This window comes from Heteronotia binoei, chromosome 9, assembly GCF_032191835.1.
Source record: "Heteronotia binoei isolate CCM8104 ecotype False Entrance Well chromosome 9, APGP_CSIRO_Hbin_v1, whole genome shotgun sequence".
NCBI lineage: Eukaryota > Metazoa > Chordata > Lepidosauria > Squamata > Gekkonidae > Heteronotia > Heteronotia binoei.
Genome location: NC_083231.1, coordinates 117,418,629 through 117,436,866, shown reverse-complemented (window position 1 = coordinate 117,436,866; position 18,238 = coordinate 117,418,629). Strand labels below are relative to the sequence as shown.

The 18,238-nt window shown below is 52.3% G+C and overlaps 1 protein-coding gene and 1 non-coding gene across 2 annotated transcripts in view; both read left to right on the top strand.

The window, feature by feature from the left end:
* Positions 1-1,570: 1,570 nt before the first annotated feature.
* The window catches only part of MAVS (mitochondrial antiviral signaling protein), a 33,562-nt gene continuing 16,894 nt past the window's right edge, over positions 1,571-18,238 (top strand). The window contains exons 1-3 of the mRNA XM_060247415.1: positions 1,571-1,717; positions 5,495-5,624; positions 13,770-13,941. Coding sequence (XP_060103398.1) covers positions 5,508-5,624; positions 13,770-13,941 — 289 coding nt within the window. The 5' untranslated portion in view covers positions 1,571-1,717; positions 5,495-5,507. The remainder of the gene's footprint in view (positions 1,718-5,494; positions 5,625-13,769; positions 13,942-18,238) is intronic.
* Positions 11,563-11,631, top strand: TRNAA-AGC (transfer RNA alanine (anticodon AGC)). Its single transcript has one exon. It is a non-coding gene; the product is annotated as a tRNA-Ala (tRNA).

Below are 18,238 nucleotides of genomic sequence, written 5' to 3'. Positions count from 1 at the left end.
GTTGTGGGTGGATTCGCATGGCAGGGTTGCCAATCTCCAGATGGGGGTACGGAATCCCCCCGTGTTGAGACCCCTCTCGCCACTTCAGGGTTATCAGAAATCGGAGGAGGGAAATGTCTGCTGGGCACTTCATTATTCCCTATGGAGACGGATTCTTATAGCGTATAATGGATAATTGATCTGCGGGTATCTGGGGCTCGGGGGGGGGTGCTATTTTTTTAGGCAGGTGCACCAAATTTGCAGCATAGCATCCGATGCCTCTCCTCAAAAGACTTTGCAAGTTGCAAAAAGGTTGGACCAGGGGATCCCATTCTGTGAGCCACCAAACAAGGTGCCTCTATCCATTATTTCCAATGGAAGGAAGACATTGAAAACGTGATGGCCAGAACTCCCTTGGGAGTTCTGCCTGTCACAGCCTTGCTCCTGGCTCCGCCCCCAAAATCCCCCAGATATTTCTTGAATTGGACCTGGCAACCCTAGCTACGTAAGAGCCCTGTGGTGCAGAGTGGTAAAGCCGCAGTACTGCAGTCGGAGCCCTCTGTTCGCGACCTGAGTTCGATCCCAGTGGAAGCTGGTTCAGGTAGCCGGCTCCAGGTTGACTCAGCCTTCCATCCTCCGAGGTCCGTAAAGTCTGCCGTGAAAACAACATCAGTTGAAAACGACTGGTGCCAGCACAGGGGACTACCTTTACCTTTTTAACCCTTGCTACAGAAAATGAGGAGGACCTAAAGAGCCTCTTGTTGAGGGTGAGTTGAGTGTGTCCAAATTCTATGAGCCCCAAAAGAAGGCGCCCCTATCCTTCATTATTTCCTATGGCAGGAAGGAATTGAAAAGGTGTGCCGTCCCTTTCAATGTGATGGCCGGAACTCCCTTTGGAGTTCAATGATGCTTGTCACAGCCTAGATCCTGGCTCCACCCCCAAAGTCCCCAGATATTTCTTGAATTGGATTTGGCAACCCTAGACTCGATGGTAATTCCCCGGGAGGAAATGGCAGCTTCAGACCGGTAGCCGGACTGTGCGGGGGAACTCCCTTCTCCAAATTCCCCTTTTCGCAGACTCGAGTCCCAGTAACTTTCCCGGGCTGGAGGACGCAACCCCGACCTTAGGCGAGGGGAACTCCTGCCCCGAGAACTCTCCTTAGCGCCTCCTCGCGTTTGTTCCCCGCCCTCTTTGCCCGACGCTAAAATGCTGCAATCCTCATAGCTTATCAGGAAAGGCAAACCCTTCCTGGGGAATTCCTGTTTGCTTAGAAATAAACTGCAAGAGCTGCGGCTTGCCACGGGACTTTGCAACCTCGCTTGCAGCGCGCGGTAAGCAAACCTCGGCCTTCTAAGGCGTGCGCAGCGAACAAACCTCGGCCCTCTCCTAAAGTTTGCGCTCACTCGCCCCCAAAAAGCCTCCACGCGCAAACTCCGAGAAACTAACTAGGCCGTGAGCAATGCGCGTTCCAGAGCCCAGCCTTCCCTGTGTGTCTGCGCGTCTCTTGATTGGCAACGCCACGTTCCCAGCGGATTGGTCGGATCTCCCGGAGTCGGAGACGAACCACCAATGGGAAATGGGCACGGGGGGGAAGGAGGGCGGGCTCAGAACGTTCCCCGGGAGGACCCGTCGCTGGAGGATCCCGGGAAGCCGATCTTCCAAACTGGGGGTTTTGCAAACTCGCTTTTTTTTCTCTGCAATCGTCTTTTTCCGCCGCTGCGGGCGCTTTGCGAGCAGGTAAAGGGAAGCGGTGGGCGGGCCGAGGCGCTTTTCCTCTGGGAGGAAAGCCTTGTTGAGATGCCGAGCTCGGGTCCTTGGTTCACCCGGCTGGGCCAGGTGCGAGGAGAGGGGAGATTCCCTTTTTTGCATCACCGGCTCCGTATTAGGCGCAATTGTTTGCTGGATTGGCAACTCGGGTGCAACCGAGGCGCTTTCGATTTCGTCGTCGCTGGGTGTTCATAGCATGCCAGAATAAAAAGGGGGGAGGGGGCGGGGGAAGAGAATCTTTATTTAGCACCAGGCCTCTTCCGCACGAGCTGGTAGATCGGCCCATGTTGCCCCCACGAGAGGTCAAAGCGTCGTAAGGACGAAGATCGTTGGAGAGGTTAAAAAGGGCGCCGCATAATTCGCTTCCTTTAAAAAAATATTTGCAGAGTAAGCGATTTCATTCTAAAAATTGGCCGGGGGGAGGGGTTGCTACTGAACGTTCAGTAGAAACTTGGGTTGCCAATATCTGGGGACTTCGGGAGTGGAACCACGCGCAAGGTTGCGGCAAGGAGCGTTGAACTCCAAAGGGAGTCCTGGCCATCACTTTTCAAGGGACCGCACACCTTTATATGCCTTCCCTCCAGTGGAAAGAATGAAGGCTAGGGGCACCTTCTTTGGGGGCTCATCGAATTGGACCCCCCCCCCCGGGACAATCCTTTTGAAACTTGGAGGGTGTTTTGAGGAGAGGCGCGAGTTGCAATGCCGCAAATCTGCTGCCTCTACCTCAAAAAACAGCCCCCCCCCCGGTTACCCGCGGACCAACTCTTCATTATTCCCTATGGGTGATGGGTCTCCATAGGAAATAATGGAGTGCCCAGCAGACATCTCCCTCCGCTCCCGCTTTATGGGGGGCGGGGAGAGCCTCCAAACTGGGGGATCCCCTGCCCCCACCTGGGGATTGGCAACCTTAGTAGAAGCATCAGCTGCTGGAGTAGGATCGATTCAGTGGGATATTTGTAAAGTAGGAGACCCTAGCGTCGTTGCAACGTGTCGGTCCCTTCCAAAAGTATTTTGGGGGGGGGGCGGGGATGGGAGTATCCGCAGGAAGAGAAAAGGAAGTTTCATTTTGATTTCGCTTCCTTGCTTGGGAGAGCGTTGACGGCGTGGCTCTCTGCCTTCCGGCGTAGTTGGCTCCAGAGGAGGCTTTTGTGGCGCACCTTTTCCAGACGGCCCATTTAGGACCGCGAGGGAAAGTCGAGGGGGAGTAGCAGAACGCTGATTGAGGTGGGTCTGGAGAAGCAGAACGGAGTCCGGCGGCACCTTCAAGACCCAAAAAGTTTAATTCCGGGTATAAGCTTTCTCATGCATGCACATGAAAGCTTATAAAAAAGGTAAAAGGTAAGTCCCCTGTGCAAGCACCAGTCGTTTCGAGCCGGCTGCCTGTATCAGTTTCTGTTGGAATCGAACTCGGGTCCTGAGCAGAGGGTTCCGACTGCGGTACTGCAGCTTTACCACTCTGCGTCAGTGGGCTTTTATGAAAGCTTGTACCCAGAATGAAACTTTTTTTTTTAATTTTAACGGTCTCTGTCACTGGCCCAGGGTTGCCAATTCCCAGGTGGGTGGCAGGGGAGCCCCTAAGGGTTCTGTGACTAAACCAGCCTCCAATAGAATCAGCAAATTTTCATTGAAATTTATAAAGGAAACATACACAACCACTTAAAGCAGTGAATTGCGCATAAGGTGAAGTCATGCAGTATGCACAGTCCTAAGAAAGGAGAGTGGACATTCAGTGGAAGCTTCAAGTCCTTTGTCCCTGGCTGGAAGAAGAAGAAAAGGATGTATAGACTAAGGGGGGTGGGTTGGGGGGAAATGTAAAATGGATATCAGAAATCATGTAGAGAAATGGATAATGTATAATAGTAATAAAAATATACATTGGAAAAGTATGCACAGTGCTTTATAAGGACAAAATTAGGTGAAGTTCTATAGTATGCACAGTCTTTCTTGGGACCAGTATTGGAGGCTGGTTTAATCACAGAACCCTTAGGGGCTCCCCTGCTAGTCATTTATCTGTGAATATCCAGGGGAAGGCAGAGGATCCCCGATTTGGAGGCCTTCCGCCCTATGGGAATCGGTCTCAATAAGGAATAACGGAGCTCCCAGCAGACATTCTCCCCCTTCTCTCTGATGATCCTGAAGCAGGGGAGGGCCTCCAAAGGGGGGGGGAGTCCCCTGCCCCCCACCTGGAGATTAGGCAAGGCTGGAAATTAGGCAAAACCCCAGTGTGCTGATTAGTAACATCTGAAATAAACCACTGTGTTACTTATATATTGCAAATAATTGATCCACGATTTCTTATATCCTATTCATGTGTTCTTCACCGAAATTCTTATCAATGTCCATGAATACAGCACAACTCAAAATACAAATTGATTTCCAATTGCTGTAGTGGTACCAAAGTCCGGTGTCTGTATCCTTTTGTTGATAGACACGTACAGTACCAATAAATGTGCTACTTCTTGCTCGGGGCAGTCCGAAATCCAACTGGTGCGGCGACACGGGTCCTAGGTTCCGCCCGTGTTTCATTCACCCATCTACTGGCCGCTTTCCTTATGTTCTGGAACCCGTGCATAAGGCAAAAGCTTACATGACAAACGGCAAACTGAAGAGACATAACATGTTATGAGGCTCTTTTTTTGTAAGCTCTCAAAGATGAAGATATTGGTTTTATATCCCGCCCTCCACTCCGAAGAGTCTCAGAGCGGCTCACAATCTCCTTCACCTTCCTCCCTCACAACAGACACCCTGTGAGGTAGATGAAGATATTGGATTTATATCCCGCCCTCCACTCTGAAGGGTCTCAAAGTGGCTCACAATCTCCTTTACCTTCCTCCCCACCTCCCACAACAGACACCCTGTGAAGTAGATGAAGATAATGGATTTATATCCCGCCCTCACTCCAAAGAGTCTCAGAGCGGCTCACAATCTCCTTTACCTCCCCCCCCCCCCACAACAGGCACCCTGTGAGGTGGGTGGGGCTGGAGAGGGCTCTCACAACAACTGCCCTTTCAAGGACAACCTCTGCCAGAGCTATGGCTGACCCAAGACCATTCCAGCAGGTGCAAGTGGAGGAGTGGGGAATCAAACCCAGTTCTCCCAGATAAGAGAGCTATGGCTGACCCAAGGCCATTCCAGCAGCTGCAAGTGGAGGCGTGGGGAATCAAACCCAGTTCTCCCAGATAAGAGAGCTATGGCTGACCCAAGGCCATTCCAGCAGCTGCAAGTGGAGGCGTGGGGAATCAAACCCAGTTCTCCCAGATAAGAGAGCTATGGCTGACCCAAGGCCATTTCAGCAGCTGCAAGTGGAGGAGCGGGGAGTCAAACCCAATTCTCCCAGATAAGACTGACCCAAGGCCATTCCAGCAGGTGCAAGTGGAGGAGTGGGGAATCAAACCCGGTTCTCCCAGATAAGAGAGCTCTGGCTGACCCAAGGCCATTCCAGCAGCTGCAAGTGGAGGGGTGGGGAATCAAACCCGGTTCTCCCAGATAAGAGAGCTATGGCTGACGCAAGGTCATTCCAACAGCTGCAGGGGGAGGCATGGGGAATCAAACCCGGTTCTCCCAGATAAGAGCTATGGCTGTCCCAAGGCCATTCCAGCAGGTGCAAGTGGAGGAGTGAGGAATCAAACCTGGTTCTCCCAGATAAGAGTCCATGCATTTAACCACTACATCAATCTGGCATTGGATACCTCTGCTGTTAGCATGAAACCCTAACCGGTGCTTGCTTTCCTCTTTTCTCTCCCTCAGGCTTTAAGCGAAGATGGGGTTTGCAGAGGATAAGGTGAAAGAATACATCGAGAGGAACTACCATAGGTTCCACAACGTGCGTTTGAACCAGCTGCTAGATTTTCTACCGTGCCTCACCGCGGCAGACAGGGTAACGTTCTAGAACCCTTCCCCTCCTTGCTGATGTTGTATTATTTGGGGTGGGGAAGCCGTGGCTAAGGTTGTGCCCGAAGAGGTGCGCGGGCCGTGGTTCTGAACCTCTGTAGAAGAAAGCACCCAAAAAGATATTGGACGTTGTACCCGAGTCAGCTTCTTTTTAAAATAATAACAACAACAGCCGTAGCTTTTTTGGGGAAAAAAAGTTTCTAGTCCTTAAGATTGTAATATACTCAAGCAGGGGTCGTTTTGTAGACAAATAGGTGGGGGAGCTCATTAGTATATGCCGCCCCCTCACCCGCCAAAAGCAACCCGATGTAAGAAAGAGAGCCCTGGGCAGGTGAGGTCTGCTTGAGCTGGCTAGAGATCCAGCCAGCCCAAGCAGGCCTTCCCCCCCCCCCCCCACACACACACATTTGTTGTTGTTCAGTTGCAACCCCGTGGGCAAAGTCACGCCAGGCCTTCCTGTCTTCCACCATCCTCCGAAGTCTGCTCAAATTCCAGCAGGTGCAAGTGGGGGAGTGGGGAATCTAACTCAGTTCTCCCAGATAAGAGTCCGCACACTTCGCAGCTAGACCGAATAGGCTCTCAGTTTAGGAAGAACGTCCTGACGGTTAGAGCGATTCCTCAGTGGTACGGGCTTCCTCCTTGGGAGGTGGTGGACTCTGCTTCCTGGGAGGTTTTGAAACAGAGGCTGGATGGCCATCTGACAGCAATGAGGATCCCGTGAATTTAGGGGGAGGGATTTGTGAGTTTCCTGCATGGCGCAGGGGGGTGGACTAGATGACCCTGGAGGTCCCATCCAACTTTATGATTCTTTGATTCTCCCTTTGTTTCTGGTTTTTCCCTGTTTTATGCTTGAAGGATCTTACAGGGAGATATTTGGTGTGAGCCAAAGGTAAACCAACCATAGGACTAGAGGGGGTTTTCCTTTCTACCCTTTCCCTCTCTCGCTGACGTCCTGTGACCCGCGCATAAAGAGATCCGAGGCGCCAGACTCCGATTACAAATTTCCACGGTCCCAGAGTGGCATCTACCCTCTCATTTGGCACAGCGACGGCCTCCGGAAGGGCAAACAGAGCACAAAAGGTGCTGCAGCGCTGAATCGCAGGCCGGCCGCAGGAAGCCTGGAATGTAAAAGGAAAGAAAGAAAAGACATCAGATAGCCAGTTTGGTGTAGTGGTGAAGTGTGCGGACTCTTATCTGGGAGAACCGGGTCTGATTCCCCACTCCTCCACTTGCACCTGCTGGGATGGCCTTGGGTCAGTCATAGCTCTGGCAGAGGTTGTCCTTGAAAGGGCAGCTGCTGTGAGAGCCCTCTCCAGCCCCACCCACCTCACAGGGTGTCTGTTGTGGGGGAGGAAGGTAAAGGAGATTGTGAGCCGCTCTGAGACTCTTCGGAGTGGAGGGCGGGATATAAATCCAATATCTTCATCTTCATATGAAGCTGCCTTATACTCAGGGCTTTTTTTGTAGCAGGAACTCCTTTGCATATTAGGCCACCCACCCCTGATGTAGCCAGTCCTCCAAGCGTTTACAGGGCTCTTTTTTGTAAGCTCTTGGAGGATTGGCTACGTCGGGTGTGTGGCCTAATATGCAATGGGGCTCCTGCTAGAATTCCACTCCTGGTAATACCATGGAGTCCCATCTTCCAAAGTAGTCACTTTCTGCAGGAGAACTGATCTCTTTTACCTGGAGACCAGTTGTAATCAATGTTCCCTCTAAGCTGAGTTGGTGCGCGCTTTTGTTGTTGTTCAGTCGCCCAGTCGAGTCCGACTCTTTGCGACTCCATGGACCAAGCCACGCCAGGCCCTCCTGTCTTCCACCATCCTCCGAAGTCTGCTCAAATTCATGTTTGTTACATCAGTAACGCTGTCCAGCCATCTCCTTTTGCCGCCTCCTTCTTCTTTTGCCTTCTGTCTTTCCCAGCATCAGGGTCTTCTCCAGGGAGTGCTCCCTTCTCATTGGGTGGTCAAAGTATTGGAGCTTCAGCTTCAGCACCTGACCTTCCAGGGAACAGTCAGGGCTGATTTCCCTTAGGACTGAGGGATTGTATCTTCTTGCAGTCTCCTGAGTACACACACACATACAGTCAAAAGGCCAGCAAGCCACCCGCCACCGAAAATCACATAAGAAGTGGAGAAAGGGTGGTGTGGGCTTCTCCAGGGATTAATGAGGGCTGCTGGGGGTGTGGCAAAGCCCCTGGTGGCCGGCTGGCTGCCCGCTCTCCTAATCCGGGGATTGTTATGCAGCTGCACCTCCTGTTCAGTGGACAAGGCAGGTAGCTGGGGAGGAGGAGGGGGAACCATCAGAAAGGTTCAGGAGCTGCGCTTCTTTCAGCTCCTGCTAAATTCAAGGCCTGGGCATACCTTCCTGGGAAGGTAGTTACATCAGGGGTGGCCAAGGGTAGCTCTCCAGATGTGTTTTTGCCTACAACTCCCATCAGCCCCAGCCAGCATGGCCAATGGCTGGGGCTGATGGGAGTTGTAGGCAAAAAAACATCCGGAGAGCTATCCTTGGCCACCCCTGAGTTATACCATTGTGTGGCTGCCACTGAGAAGGCCCTCTCCTGGAGTACCCACCAAGTGAGCTTCCTTGATTGATGGGAAAGGCAGGAGCGTTTGTCCCTGTGATCTTAATTCCCGGCCATGAACATGTAAGAGAAGACGGTTTTGGGGATGGTACAAGGCAGAAGGTTTCTCAGGACTTTCAATATGCCCCCCCCCCCGCTTGTGACCACCACATCCAGATTTCCTGCCATTTGAACTGACCGACAATGCTGAGCCTGTTTGCTAGAACTCACTCGGGTGGGGGGGGGATGAAAAGATATGCTTGAGTGCAAAGAAGCAGGGCCGGATTAATGATTAGGCCAACTAGCCACTGGCGTATGGGACCCCAAACCTTTAGAAACCCCGGGCCATCTTTCTCCCACCGTTTCCCTCCTGCTTGCAGCCCTCGGAGCCTGCTGTGGCTAATAGCCACTGATGGACCTCTGCTCCATATTTTTATCTAACCCCCTCTTGAAGCTGGCTATGCTTGTAGCCACCACCACCTCCTGTGGCAGTGAATTCCACATGTTAATCACCCTTTGGGTGAAGAAGTACCTCCTTTTATCTGTTCTAACCCGACTGCTCAGCAATTTCATCGAATGCCCATGAGTTCTTGTATTGTGAGAAAGGGAGAAAAGTACTTCTTTCTCTACCTTCTCCATCCCATGCATAATCTTGTAAACCTCTATCACGTCACCCTGCAGTCGACATTTCTCCAAGCGAAAGAGCCCCAAGCTTCTTTCTTCATAGGGAAAGTGTTCCAAACCTGTAATCATTCTAGTTGCCCTTTTCTGGACTTTCTCCAATGCTATAATATCCTTTTGAGGTGCGGCGACCAGAACTGCACACAGTACTCCAAATGAGACCGCACCATCGATTTATACAGGGGCATTACGATACTGGCTGATTTGTTTTCAATCCCCTTCCTAATAATTCCCAGCATGGCGTTGGCGTTTTTTTATTGCAGTCGCACACTGTCTTGACATTTTCAGTGAGTTATCTACCACGACCCCAAGATTTCTCTCTTGGTCAGTCTCTGCCAGTTCACACCCCATCAACTTGTATTTGCAGCTGGGATTCTTGGCCCCAATGTGCATTACTTGGCACTTGGCCACATTGAACCAGTAACTGAGCCGCTCTTTGCCTGACTCGCCTGGCGCGGCTGCGGCTGGCGTCGTTGCCAAGTTCCTCTTTATATTTTTGATTGAATTTTTTTTTTGAAAAAACATACAAGTTAATATCAATATTTATATTCGTATACAATTAATTAAAACTTACGGAATCAGGTTGGAAGCAAGCAGAAACACTTCCGTGCATACAATAAAACATCGCGGAAGGATTTTAAGTTACAAAGATGTATCTGGAGATGTAGACCATCCTCTATCCAAGGAGAGAGGTCAAGATGAAAACGAAAGATTAAGACACTAATTCCTGTATCAAAGCACAGGTAATCTCACTGAACCCGTATTATCATTAAGCTATTAAGTGTGCCTTGCTGCGAATTCTTAACCGCCTAAATAGTCTCTATGCAAACTGTTACAGGTTATCCCAAAATTGACAATATGGTAATTATAATTAGGTGCCAAGTTCGGCCCTCTCTGCCTCTCCCCCACAGCTTTGTCAGAGGGGATTTTGAGAAGGGGCCTATGGGCTGCGACGGGGGCCTCAAGCTGTGGGGTGGGCGCTCTGACTCAGAGATCATTTGCAAGGGCCCCCCTCCCCCACCCCCCGAGATTTTGACTGCCTGGAGGCCTCCACAGGGTTTAATCCGGCACTGCAGAGAAGGTATTTCCAAACCGGTGTTCTAAAAATATTCCGTCCACCTTAGCTTTGAGATCATTGCCCTGGAGATGCGGGGAAACGATTCCGGGACCTTTTGGCATGTGCGAACAAGCAGGCCTGCTTGATTCTAACCGTCTGGCTGACGGAGCGCAGCTGCATAAAAGCTAACCCGTGCCACCCAGGCCGCAGCGGTCTCACAGAGACATGCCCCCAGCTGTGAGGTTTTCAAGGCAAGAGAGGAGCTGAGAGAGCTGGCCATTGCCTGCCTCTGGAGAGCAGCCCTCCGTCTTCCTGGTGGTCTCCTGTCCAAGCACCGGCCCCGTGTAGCTTCCGAGCTCTGATGAGAGGGGGCAACTCGGGACTATCGATGATGATGATATTGGATTTATATCCTGCCCTTCACTCCGAATCGCAGTCTCAGAGCGGCTCACAACCTCCTTCATCTTGCTCCCCCACAACAGACACTCTGTGAGGTAGATGAAGAGATTGGATTAGTATCCCGCCCTCCACTCCGAAGAGTCTCAGAGCAGCTCACAATCTCCTTTCCCTTCCTCCTCCACAACAGAAACCCTGTGAGGTAGATGAAGATATTGGATTTATATCCCGCCCTCCACTCCAAAGAGTCCCAGAGTGGTTCACAATCTCCTTTACCTCCCCCCCCCCCCCCACAACAGACACCCTGTGAGGTAGATGAAGATATTGGATTTATATCCCGCCCACCACTCCAAAGAGTCCCGGAGCGGCTCACAATCTCCTTTACCTTCCTCCCCCACAACAGACACCCTGTGAGGTAGATGAAGATATTGGATTTATATCCCGCCCTCCACTCCGAAGAGTCCCAGAGCGGCTCACAATCTCCTTTACCTTCCCCCTCCACAGCAAACACCCTGTGAGGTGGGTGGGGCTAGGAGGATTTTCCCAGCAGTTGCCCTTTCAAGGACAACCATTCCAGCAATTGGAGGAGTGGGGAATCATACCCGGTTCTCGCAGATAAGAGTCCGCACACTTAGACACTACACCAAACTGGCTCTCGAGGCAGCTGTGAATCAGTACAGAGTTTCCAAATAGAAGACTGTGGATTTATACCCTGCCCTTCTCTCTGAATCAGAGACTCAGCGGCTTACAATTTCTCATATCTTCTCCCCCCGCAACAGACACCCTGTGAGGTGGGTAGGGCTGAGTGGACTCTCAAAGCAGCTGCCCTTTCAAGGACAACTCCTAGGACAGCTATGGCTGACCCAAGGCCATTCCAGCAGCTGCAAATGGAGGAGTGGGGAATTAAACCCGGTTCTCCCAGATAAGAGTCCGCACACTTAACCATTATGCCAAATTGGCCCAGTTCATTGGCAAAAATGTAGCTAACCGTCATTTATCTGAAGGCCTGTTCCTACTGATGGTGCCCGTGAAGATTTCAGGGAAGTGTCTGTATTAATTCCGTAGCAGCGAAAATAACCTGGTGGTTCAGAGACTGACTCAGTGGTAGAGCGACTGCTTGGCATGCAGAAGGTTCCAGGTTCAATCCCTCGCATCTTCACTTAAAAGATCTGACAGGAGCTGATGAGAAAGACCTCTGCCTGAGACCCTGCAGTCTAATGAAGAAGGGCTGTGGCTCAGTGGTAGAGCATCTGCTCAGCATGCAGACGGTCCCTGGTTCAATCCCTGGCATCTCCAGTTGAAAGGACCAGGCAGGAGGTGATATGGAAGACCTCTACCTGAGACCCAGGAGACTAATGGAAAAGGGCTGTGGCTCAGTGGCAGAGCTTCTGCTCAGCATGCAGAAGGCCCCAGGTTCAATCTCCGGCATCTCCAGTTAAAAGGACCAGGCAGGAGATGATGAGGGAAAGACCTCAGCCTGAGACCCTGGAGACTGATGGAGAAGGGCTGTGGCTCAGTGGCAGACCATCTGCTTAGCACACAGAAGGTCCCAGGTTCAGTCCCCAACATATCCAGTTGAAAGACCTAGCAGGAGGTGATGAGAAAAAACTCTGCCTGAGACCCTCAAGAGCCATGAAAAGGAGCTGTGGCTCAGTGCTAGAGCCTCTTGCTTGGCACGAGGAAGGTCCCCGGTTCAATCCTTGGCATCTCCAGTTAAAAGATGTGGCAGGAGATGATGGGGAAGACCTCTGCCTGAGGCCCAGGAGAGCTGCTGCCAGTCTGAGTGGACTTTGACGGATCAGGGGTCTCCTTCAGCAGAAGGCAGCTTTGTGCGTGTTCATCTGAAAGATCAGCAAGCTTTTATCGCTGCAGAGATTGGCACGGACTTCATCATCTGACAAAGCAGGTCGTGCTGGGATAAAAACTTGCTAATCTTTCAGGTACCACCAGGCTCCTAGGTAAGCACCATCTTTGCCTCGGTTTTATTTTGGGTACAGTTCAGCAAGGTTTGTTTCTTACTGTCACAAGGCAGTGGCCAGTTTGGTGTAGCGGTTAAGTGCGAAGACTCTTCTCTGGGAGAACCAGGTTTGATTCCCCACTCCTCCACTTGCACCTGCTGGAATGGCCATGGGTCAGCCATAGCTCTCTTATCTAGGAGAACCGGGTTTGATTCCCCACGCTTCCACTTGCAGCTGCTGGAATGGCCTTGGGTCAGTCATAGCTCTCTTATCTGGGAGAACCGGGTTTGATTCCCCACTCCTCCACTTGCAGCTGCTGGAATGGCCTTGGGTCAGCCAGAGCTCTCTTATCTCGGAGAACCAGGTTTGATTCCCCACTCCTCCACTTGCACCTGCTGGAATGGCCTTGGGTCAGCCATAGCTCTCTTATCTAGGAGAACCGGGTTTGATTCCCCACGCTTCCACTTGCAGCTGCTGGAATGGCCTTGGGTCAGCCAGAGCTCTCTTATCTGGGAGAACCGGGTTGGATTCCCCACTCCTCCACTTGCACCTGCTGGAATGGTCTTGGGTCAGCCATAGCTCTCTTATCTGGGAGAACCGGGTTTGATTCCTCACTCCTCCACTTGCAGCTGCTAGCATGGCCCTGGGTCAGCCAGAGCTCTCTTATCTGGGAGAACCGGGTTGGATTCCCCACTCCTCCACTTGCATCTGCTAGCATGGCCTTGGGTCAGCCATAGCTCTCTTCTCTGGGAGAACCGGGTTGGATTCCCCACTCCTCCACTTGCAGCTGCTGGAATGGCCTTGGGTCAGCCAGAGCTCTCTTATCTGGGAGAACTGGGTTGGATTCCCTACTCCTCCACTTGCACCTGCTGGAATGGCCTTGGGTCAGCCAGAGCTCTCTTATCTGGGAGAACCGGGTTGGATTCCCCACTCCTCCACTTGCACCTGCTGGAATGGCCTTGGGTCAGCCAGAGCTCTCTTATCTGGGAGAACCGGGTTTGATTCCCCACTCCTCCACTTGCAGCTGCTGGAATGGCCTTGGGTCAGCCATAGCTCTGGCAGAGGTTGTCCTTGAAAGGGCAGCTGCTGTGAGAGCCCTCTCAGCCCCTCCCACCTCACAGGGTGGCGGTCGTGGGGAGAGAAGATACAGGAGATTGTTTCAAAACTGCACGAGACGATGCTCTTGGTGTGCTCTCTTCCATCCCCCCTCCCGGGTTGTGCAGTCCCCACCTGTGCCAAAATTCCAAAGGTGCCCCCAGGATCAAAACCCTTGGGGACTGTTTCCCTAATGAGTTTTAGTTTATTAACGAGTTGGTCAATAAAGCATTTGTGACCCACTGAGTGAAAAATACGCTTGGATGGGGCGGGGGGGGAGGGTTGTCTGTCTCAAAGCTGTACGAGGCAGTGCTCTTGGTGTGCTCTCCCCCGCCCCGGTTTCTTTCTGAACTTGTGCCTCCCTGTTCCTCATTTCTGCAGCAGCAGATCAGATGTAGCACTGACAGGCACGGGGACATATTGTCCGTGCACAATTTCTTCAGCCACCTCTGGTGCAGGAGAGGCTGGGTGACGGACTTGATCGCCGCTCTCGAGAACAACAATTCGGAGCTTGCCGATGTCATCCGGAACGTTTACCAGAATGCGCAGCTCCGTAAGTCCCTTTTTCGACTCTTGGATATGGCTCCTTTTGCCTCTGAACCGTGAATTTCAGGCCGGGCAGGTGCCCGATCGCGTCTTTGTACCAACTGCTGTGCCATGTCCTTGGGGAGAGTGAGGTTTGGGCTTGAGGTGCGTCGTGCGCTTCGTGCAGGACTGCCTCTGACAGGTGTTTAGGCCAGGGGTGTCGAACGTGCAGCCTGGGGGCCGAATCAGGCCCCCAAGCAACTGTCATTTGTTTCCTTCTCCCTCCCTCTTGCTTCCTTCTGCATCACAGCTTGCTTTGCCAGGCTTGCTCAAGCACACAGAAGCTACAGAGCAAAACCTCTATTTTCTCCATTGGCTGAGGCTCCTCCCTTGGGAAGGAAGGCGGGGAGAGCTTGCTTTGCCAGGCTCTCTCAGTTGCACAGCAGAGCTACTGAGCCAAGTTTCTCTTCCTTCTTTTGGCTGAGCCTCCTCCCCCTCCCGGTCCTCTGGGGAAGGAAGGAAAGAGCCAGAGCTTCCTTTGCCCAGTTCCCTAGATCCCATGGGAGAAATACATAGAAAACACCTTTAAGACCGAGTACTAATGTTTTAAGTTTTTAAAAAAATCTTCAATTGTGCTTGTGTCCTTTATAGAGTTTATATCTCTGCTACCTAATATTCAATAGCTACACTCCTCTCTTGGGAAGGAAGGGGGGGGAGAGCTTGCTTTGCCAGGCTTGCTCAGTTGCACAGCAGAGCTACTGAGCCAAGCCTCTCTTCATTCTGTTGGCTGAGGCTCCTCCCCCTCCTGGTCCCCTGGGGAAGGAAGGAAAGAGCCAGAGCTTCCTTTGCCCAGTTCCCTGGATCCCCATGGGAAAAATACAAAGAAAGCACCTTTAAGACCAAAGAGTGCTAACATTTTAATCACGTTTCAAGTTTTTAAAAAAATATATATATTTAATTGTGTTTGTCGTTTATTAAGTTTATATTTCTGGTACCTAATCTTAAATAGGAACACACATGGCCTGGCCCGACACGGCCCTGTCCAACAAGGTCTCATTTATGTCAGATTTGGCCCTCATAACAAACGAGTTCGACACCCCTGATTTAGGTTATTTAACATGGAAGCCATCCAAGTTGTCTGTTCGGAACTGGCTGCAGGGAATGCAGAAGGTCCGCTCTCATTGGGTTACAGAAACGTGTTCATTTCTGGGCAAGACTCAGAATGGTATCTCACTCCACACAGGCGCCTGTGTATGATATGGGGAAAAGCAGCTTCAGGGTCACATTCTTCGGTGCGTACACAGTGGGGGACGTCACTGTCAAATCGCGCAAGAGAGGAGCAGAAGCCGGTGGCCATTGCCTGCCTCTGCGTAGCAACCCTGGACTTCCTTGGTGGTCTCTCTTCCAAATACTAACCAGGGCCGACCCTGCTGAACTTCTGAGATCTGATGAGATTGGGCTGGCTTGGACCATCCAGGGCAGGGGTGGGGAACCTCCGGTCCGTGGGCCGTAAACGGCCGCTTGGACCGGCCCCCAGAACAACCCAGGCCAGGAGCACGCACACGCACACACCCAGACGCACATTGGGTTACAGAAACGTGTTCATTTCTGGGCAAGACTCAGAATGGTATCTCACTCCACACAGGCTCCTGTGTATGATATGGGGAAAAGCAGCTTCAGGGTCACATTCTTCGGTGCGTACGCGGTGGGGGACGTCGCTGTCAAATCGCGCAAGAGAGGAGCAGAAGCCGGTGGCCATTGCCTGTCTCTGCGTAGCAACCCTGGACTCCCTTGGCGGTCTCTCTTCCAAATACTAACCAGGGCCGACCCTGCTGAACTGAGATCTGATGAGATTGGGCTGGCTTGGACCATCTAGAGCAGGGGTGGGGAACCTCGGGTCCGCGGGCCGTAAACGGACCCTTGGACCGGCCCCCAGATCAACCCAGGCCAGGGGCGCGTGCACACACACCCAGACGCACATTCCAGATGCCTGTGCAGGGCCTCCTTGCCGATCCTTTTGCACGCACCAGTGAGCGCTGCGCAGGCCCAGGGGACGCTTCCTAGCCTGGCCCCACCCTGATCCTTTCGCACTCGCCAGGAAGCTCTGCGCAGGTCCCGAGCGCACTTCCTGGCCTGGCCCCGCCCCTTCCCTTTCTCGCGTGCCACGGAGATCAGAGAAGCATGTGCATCCCGCCCGCTATTGCCAAGGCCTCTGCCCTGCCCACCCCCCCCTTTTGCACTGGCCACTTTCTTCCTCTTTTCTCAGGGTGAGGCACACTGGTTAGCAGCAACAGGAGTCAAGAATGGCAGAACGCACCCCCTGCCCACCCGGCGATTTCACTTCCATGGGGGAGTGGGAGGCAGGCGGTGGAGCCAGGGCAAGACGAGGGGAGGCTTACAGAGCTGGGAGAACTGGGTGGGGAAGGGGAGGCAGCGCGGGCCGGAGCACACAGAGCTGGAGAAGTGAGGAAGGGGAGGCAGCCAGGCCCATAGTTGGGGGGGGGGTGGACCCATTTAATCAACCCGCACTTGCAGAAGAAGAAGATATTGGATTTATATCCCGTCCTCCACTCCAGAGTCTCAGAGTGGCTCACAATCTCCTTTCCCTTCCTCCCCCACAACAGACACCCTGTGAGGTAGATGAAGATATTGGATTTATATCCCACCCTCCACTCCGAAGAGTCTCAGAGCGGCTCACAATCTCCTTTCCCTTCCTCCCCCACAACAGACACCCTGTGAGGTAGATGAAGATATTGAATTTATATCCCGCCCTCCACTCCGATGAGTCTCAGAGCGGCTCACAATCTCCTTTCCCTTCCTCCCCCCCCCCCCCACAACAGACACCCTGTGAGGTAGATGAAGATATTGGATTTATATCCCGCCCTCCACTCTGAAGAGTCTCAGAGTGGCTCACAATCTCCTTTCCCTTCCTCCCCCCCACGACAGACACTCTGTGAGGTAGATGAAGATATTGGATTTATATCCTGCCCTCCACTTCGAAGAGTCTCAGAGCGGCTCACAATCTCCTTTCCCTTCCTCCCCCCCCCCCCCCACAACAGACACTCTGTGAGGTGGATGAAGATATTGGATTTATATCCCGCCCCCCATTCCGAAGAGTCTCAGAGCGGCTCACAATCTCCTTTACCTTCCTCCCCCCCCCCCCCCCCACAACAGACACCCTGTGAGGTAGATGAAGATATTGGATTTATATCCTGCCCTCCACTCCAGAGTCTCAGAGCGGCTCACAATCTCCTTTACCTTCCTCCCCCACAACAGACACCCTGTGAGGTAGATGAAGATATTGGATTTATATCCCGCCCTCCACTCCGAAGAGTCTCAGAGCGGCTCACAATCTCCTTTCCCTTCCTCCCCCACAACAGACGCCCTGTGAGGTAGATGAAGATATTGGATTTATATCCCGCCCTCCACTCCGAAGAGTCTCAGAGCGGCTCACAATCTCCTTTACCTTCCTCCCCCACAACAGACACCCTGTGTGGTAGATGAAGATATTGGATTTATATCCTGCCCTCCACTTCAAAGAGTCTCAGAGCGGCTCACAATCTCCTTTACCTTCCTCCCTCACAACAGACACCCTGTGAGGTAGATGAAGATATTGGATTTATATCCCGCCCTCCACTTCAAAGAGTCTCAGAACGGCTCACAATCTCCTTTACCTTCCTTCCTCACAACAGACACCCTCTGAGGTAGATGAAGATATTGGATTTATTTCCCGCCCTCCACTCCAAAGAGTCTCAGAGCGGCTCACAATCTCCTTTATCTCCCTCCCCCAAAACAGACACCCTGTGAGGTGGGTGGGGCTGAGAGGGCTCTCCCAACAGCTGCCCTTTCAAGGACAACCTCTGCCAGTGCTACAGCTGACCCAAGGCCATGCTAGCAGGTACAAGTGGAGGAGTGGGGAATCAAACCTGGTTCTCCCAGATAAGAGTCCGCGCACTTAACCACTACACCAAACTGGCTCTCCAACACTGCCCACTCTCTCTATATTAACTGCCCGCTCTCTCTATATTAAGGACTGTTTTCCATTCCAGTCTATTGTCTGATGACGTGTGCTTCTAGCACACGAAAGCTGACATTCCGAATAATACTTTGTTGGCCTTAAAGGTGCAACTTGACTCTTACTTTAGCCTTTATGATCGAAACCAGTTCTTCTCGCGCTTGCCGGTCAGAAACAGAGAGCGCCTTAAGAGATGCTCTCTTCAGATCCGTCGGGGCTGAAGCTGCACTGTTTCTCCCCAGTGCATAGTTCTCTTGATTTATTGCAGAAGCCGAGTACCTCCCAGCTTGGCAGATATTCCTCAAGGCCA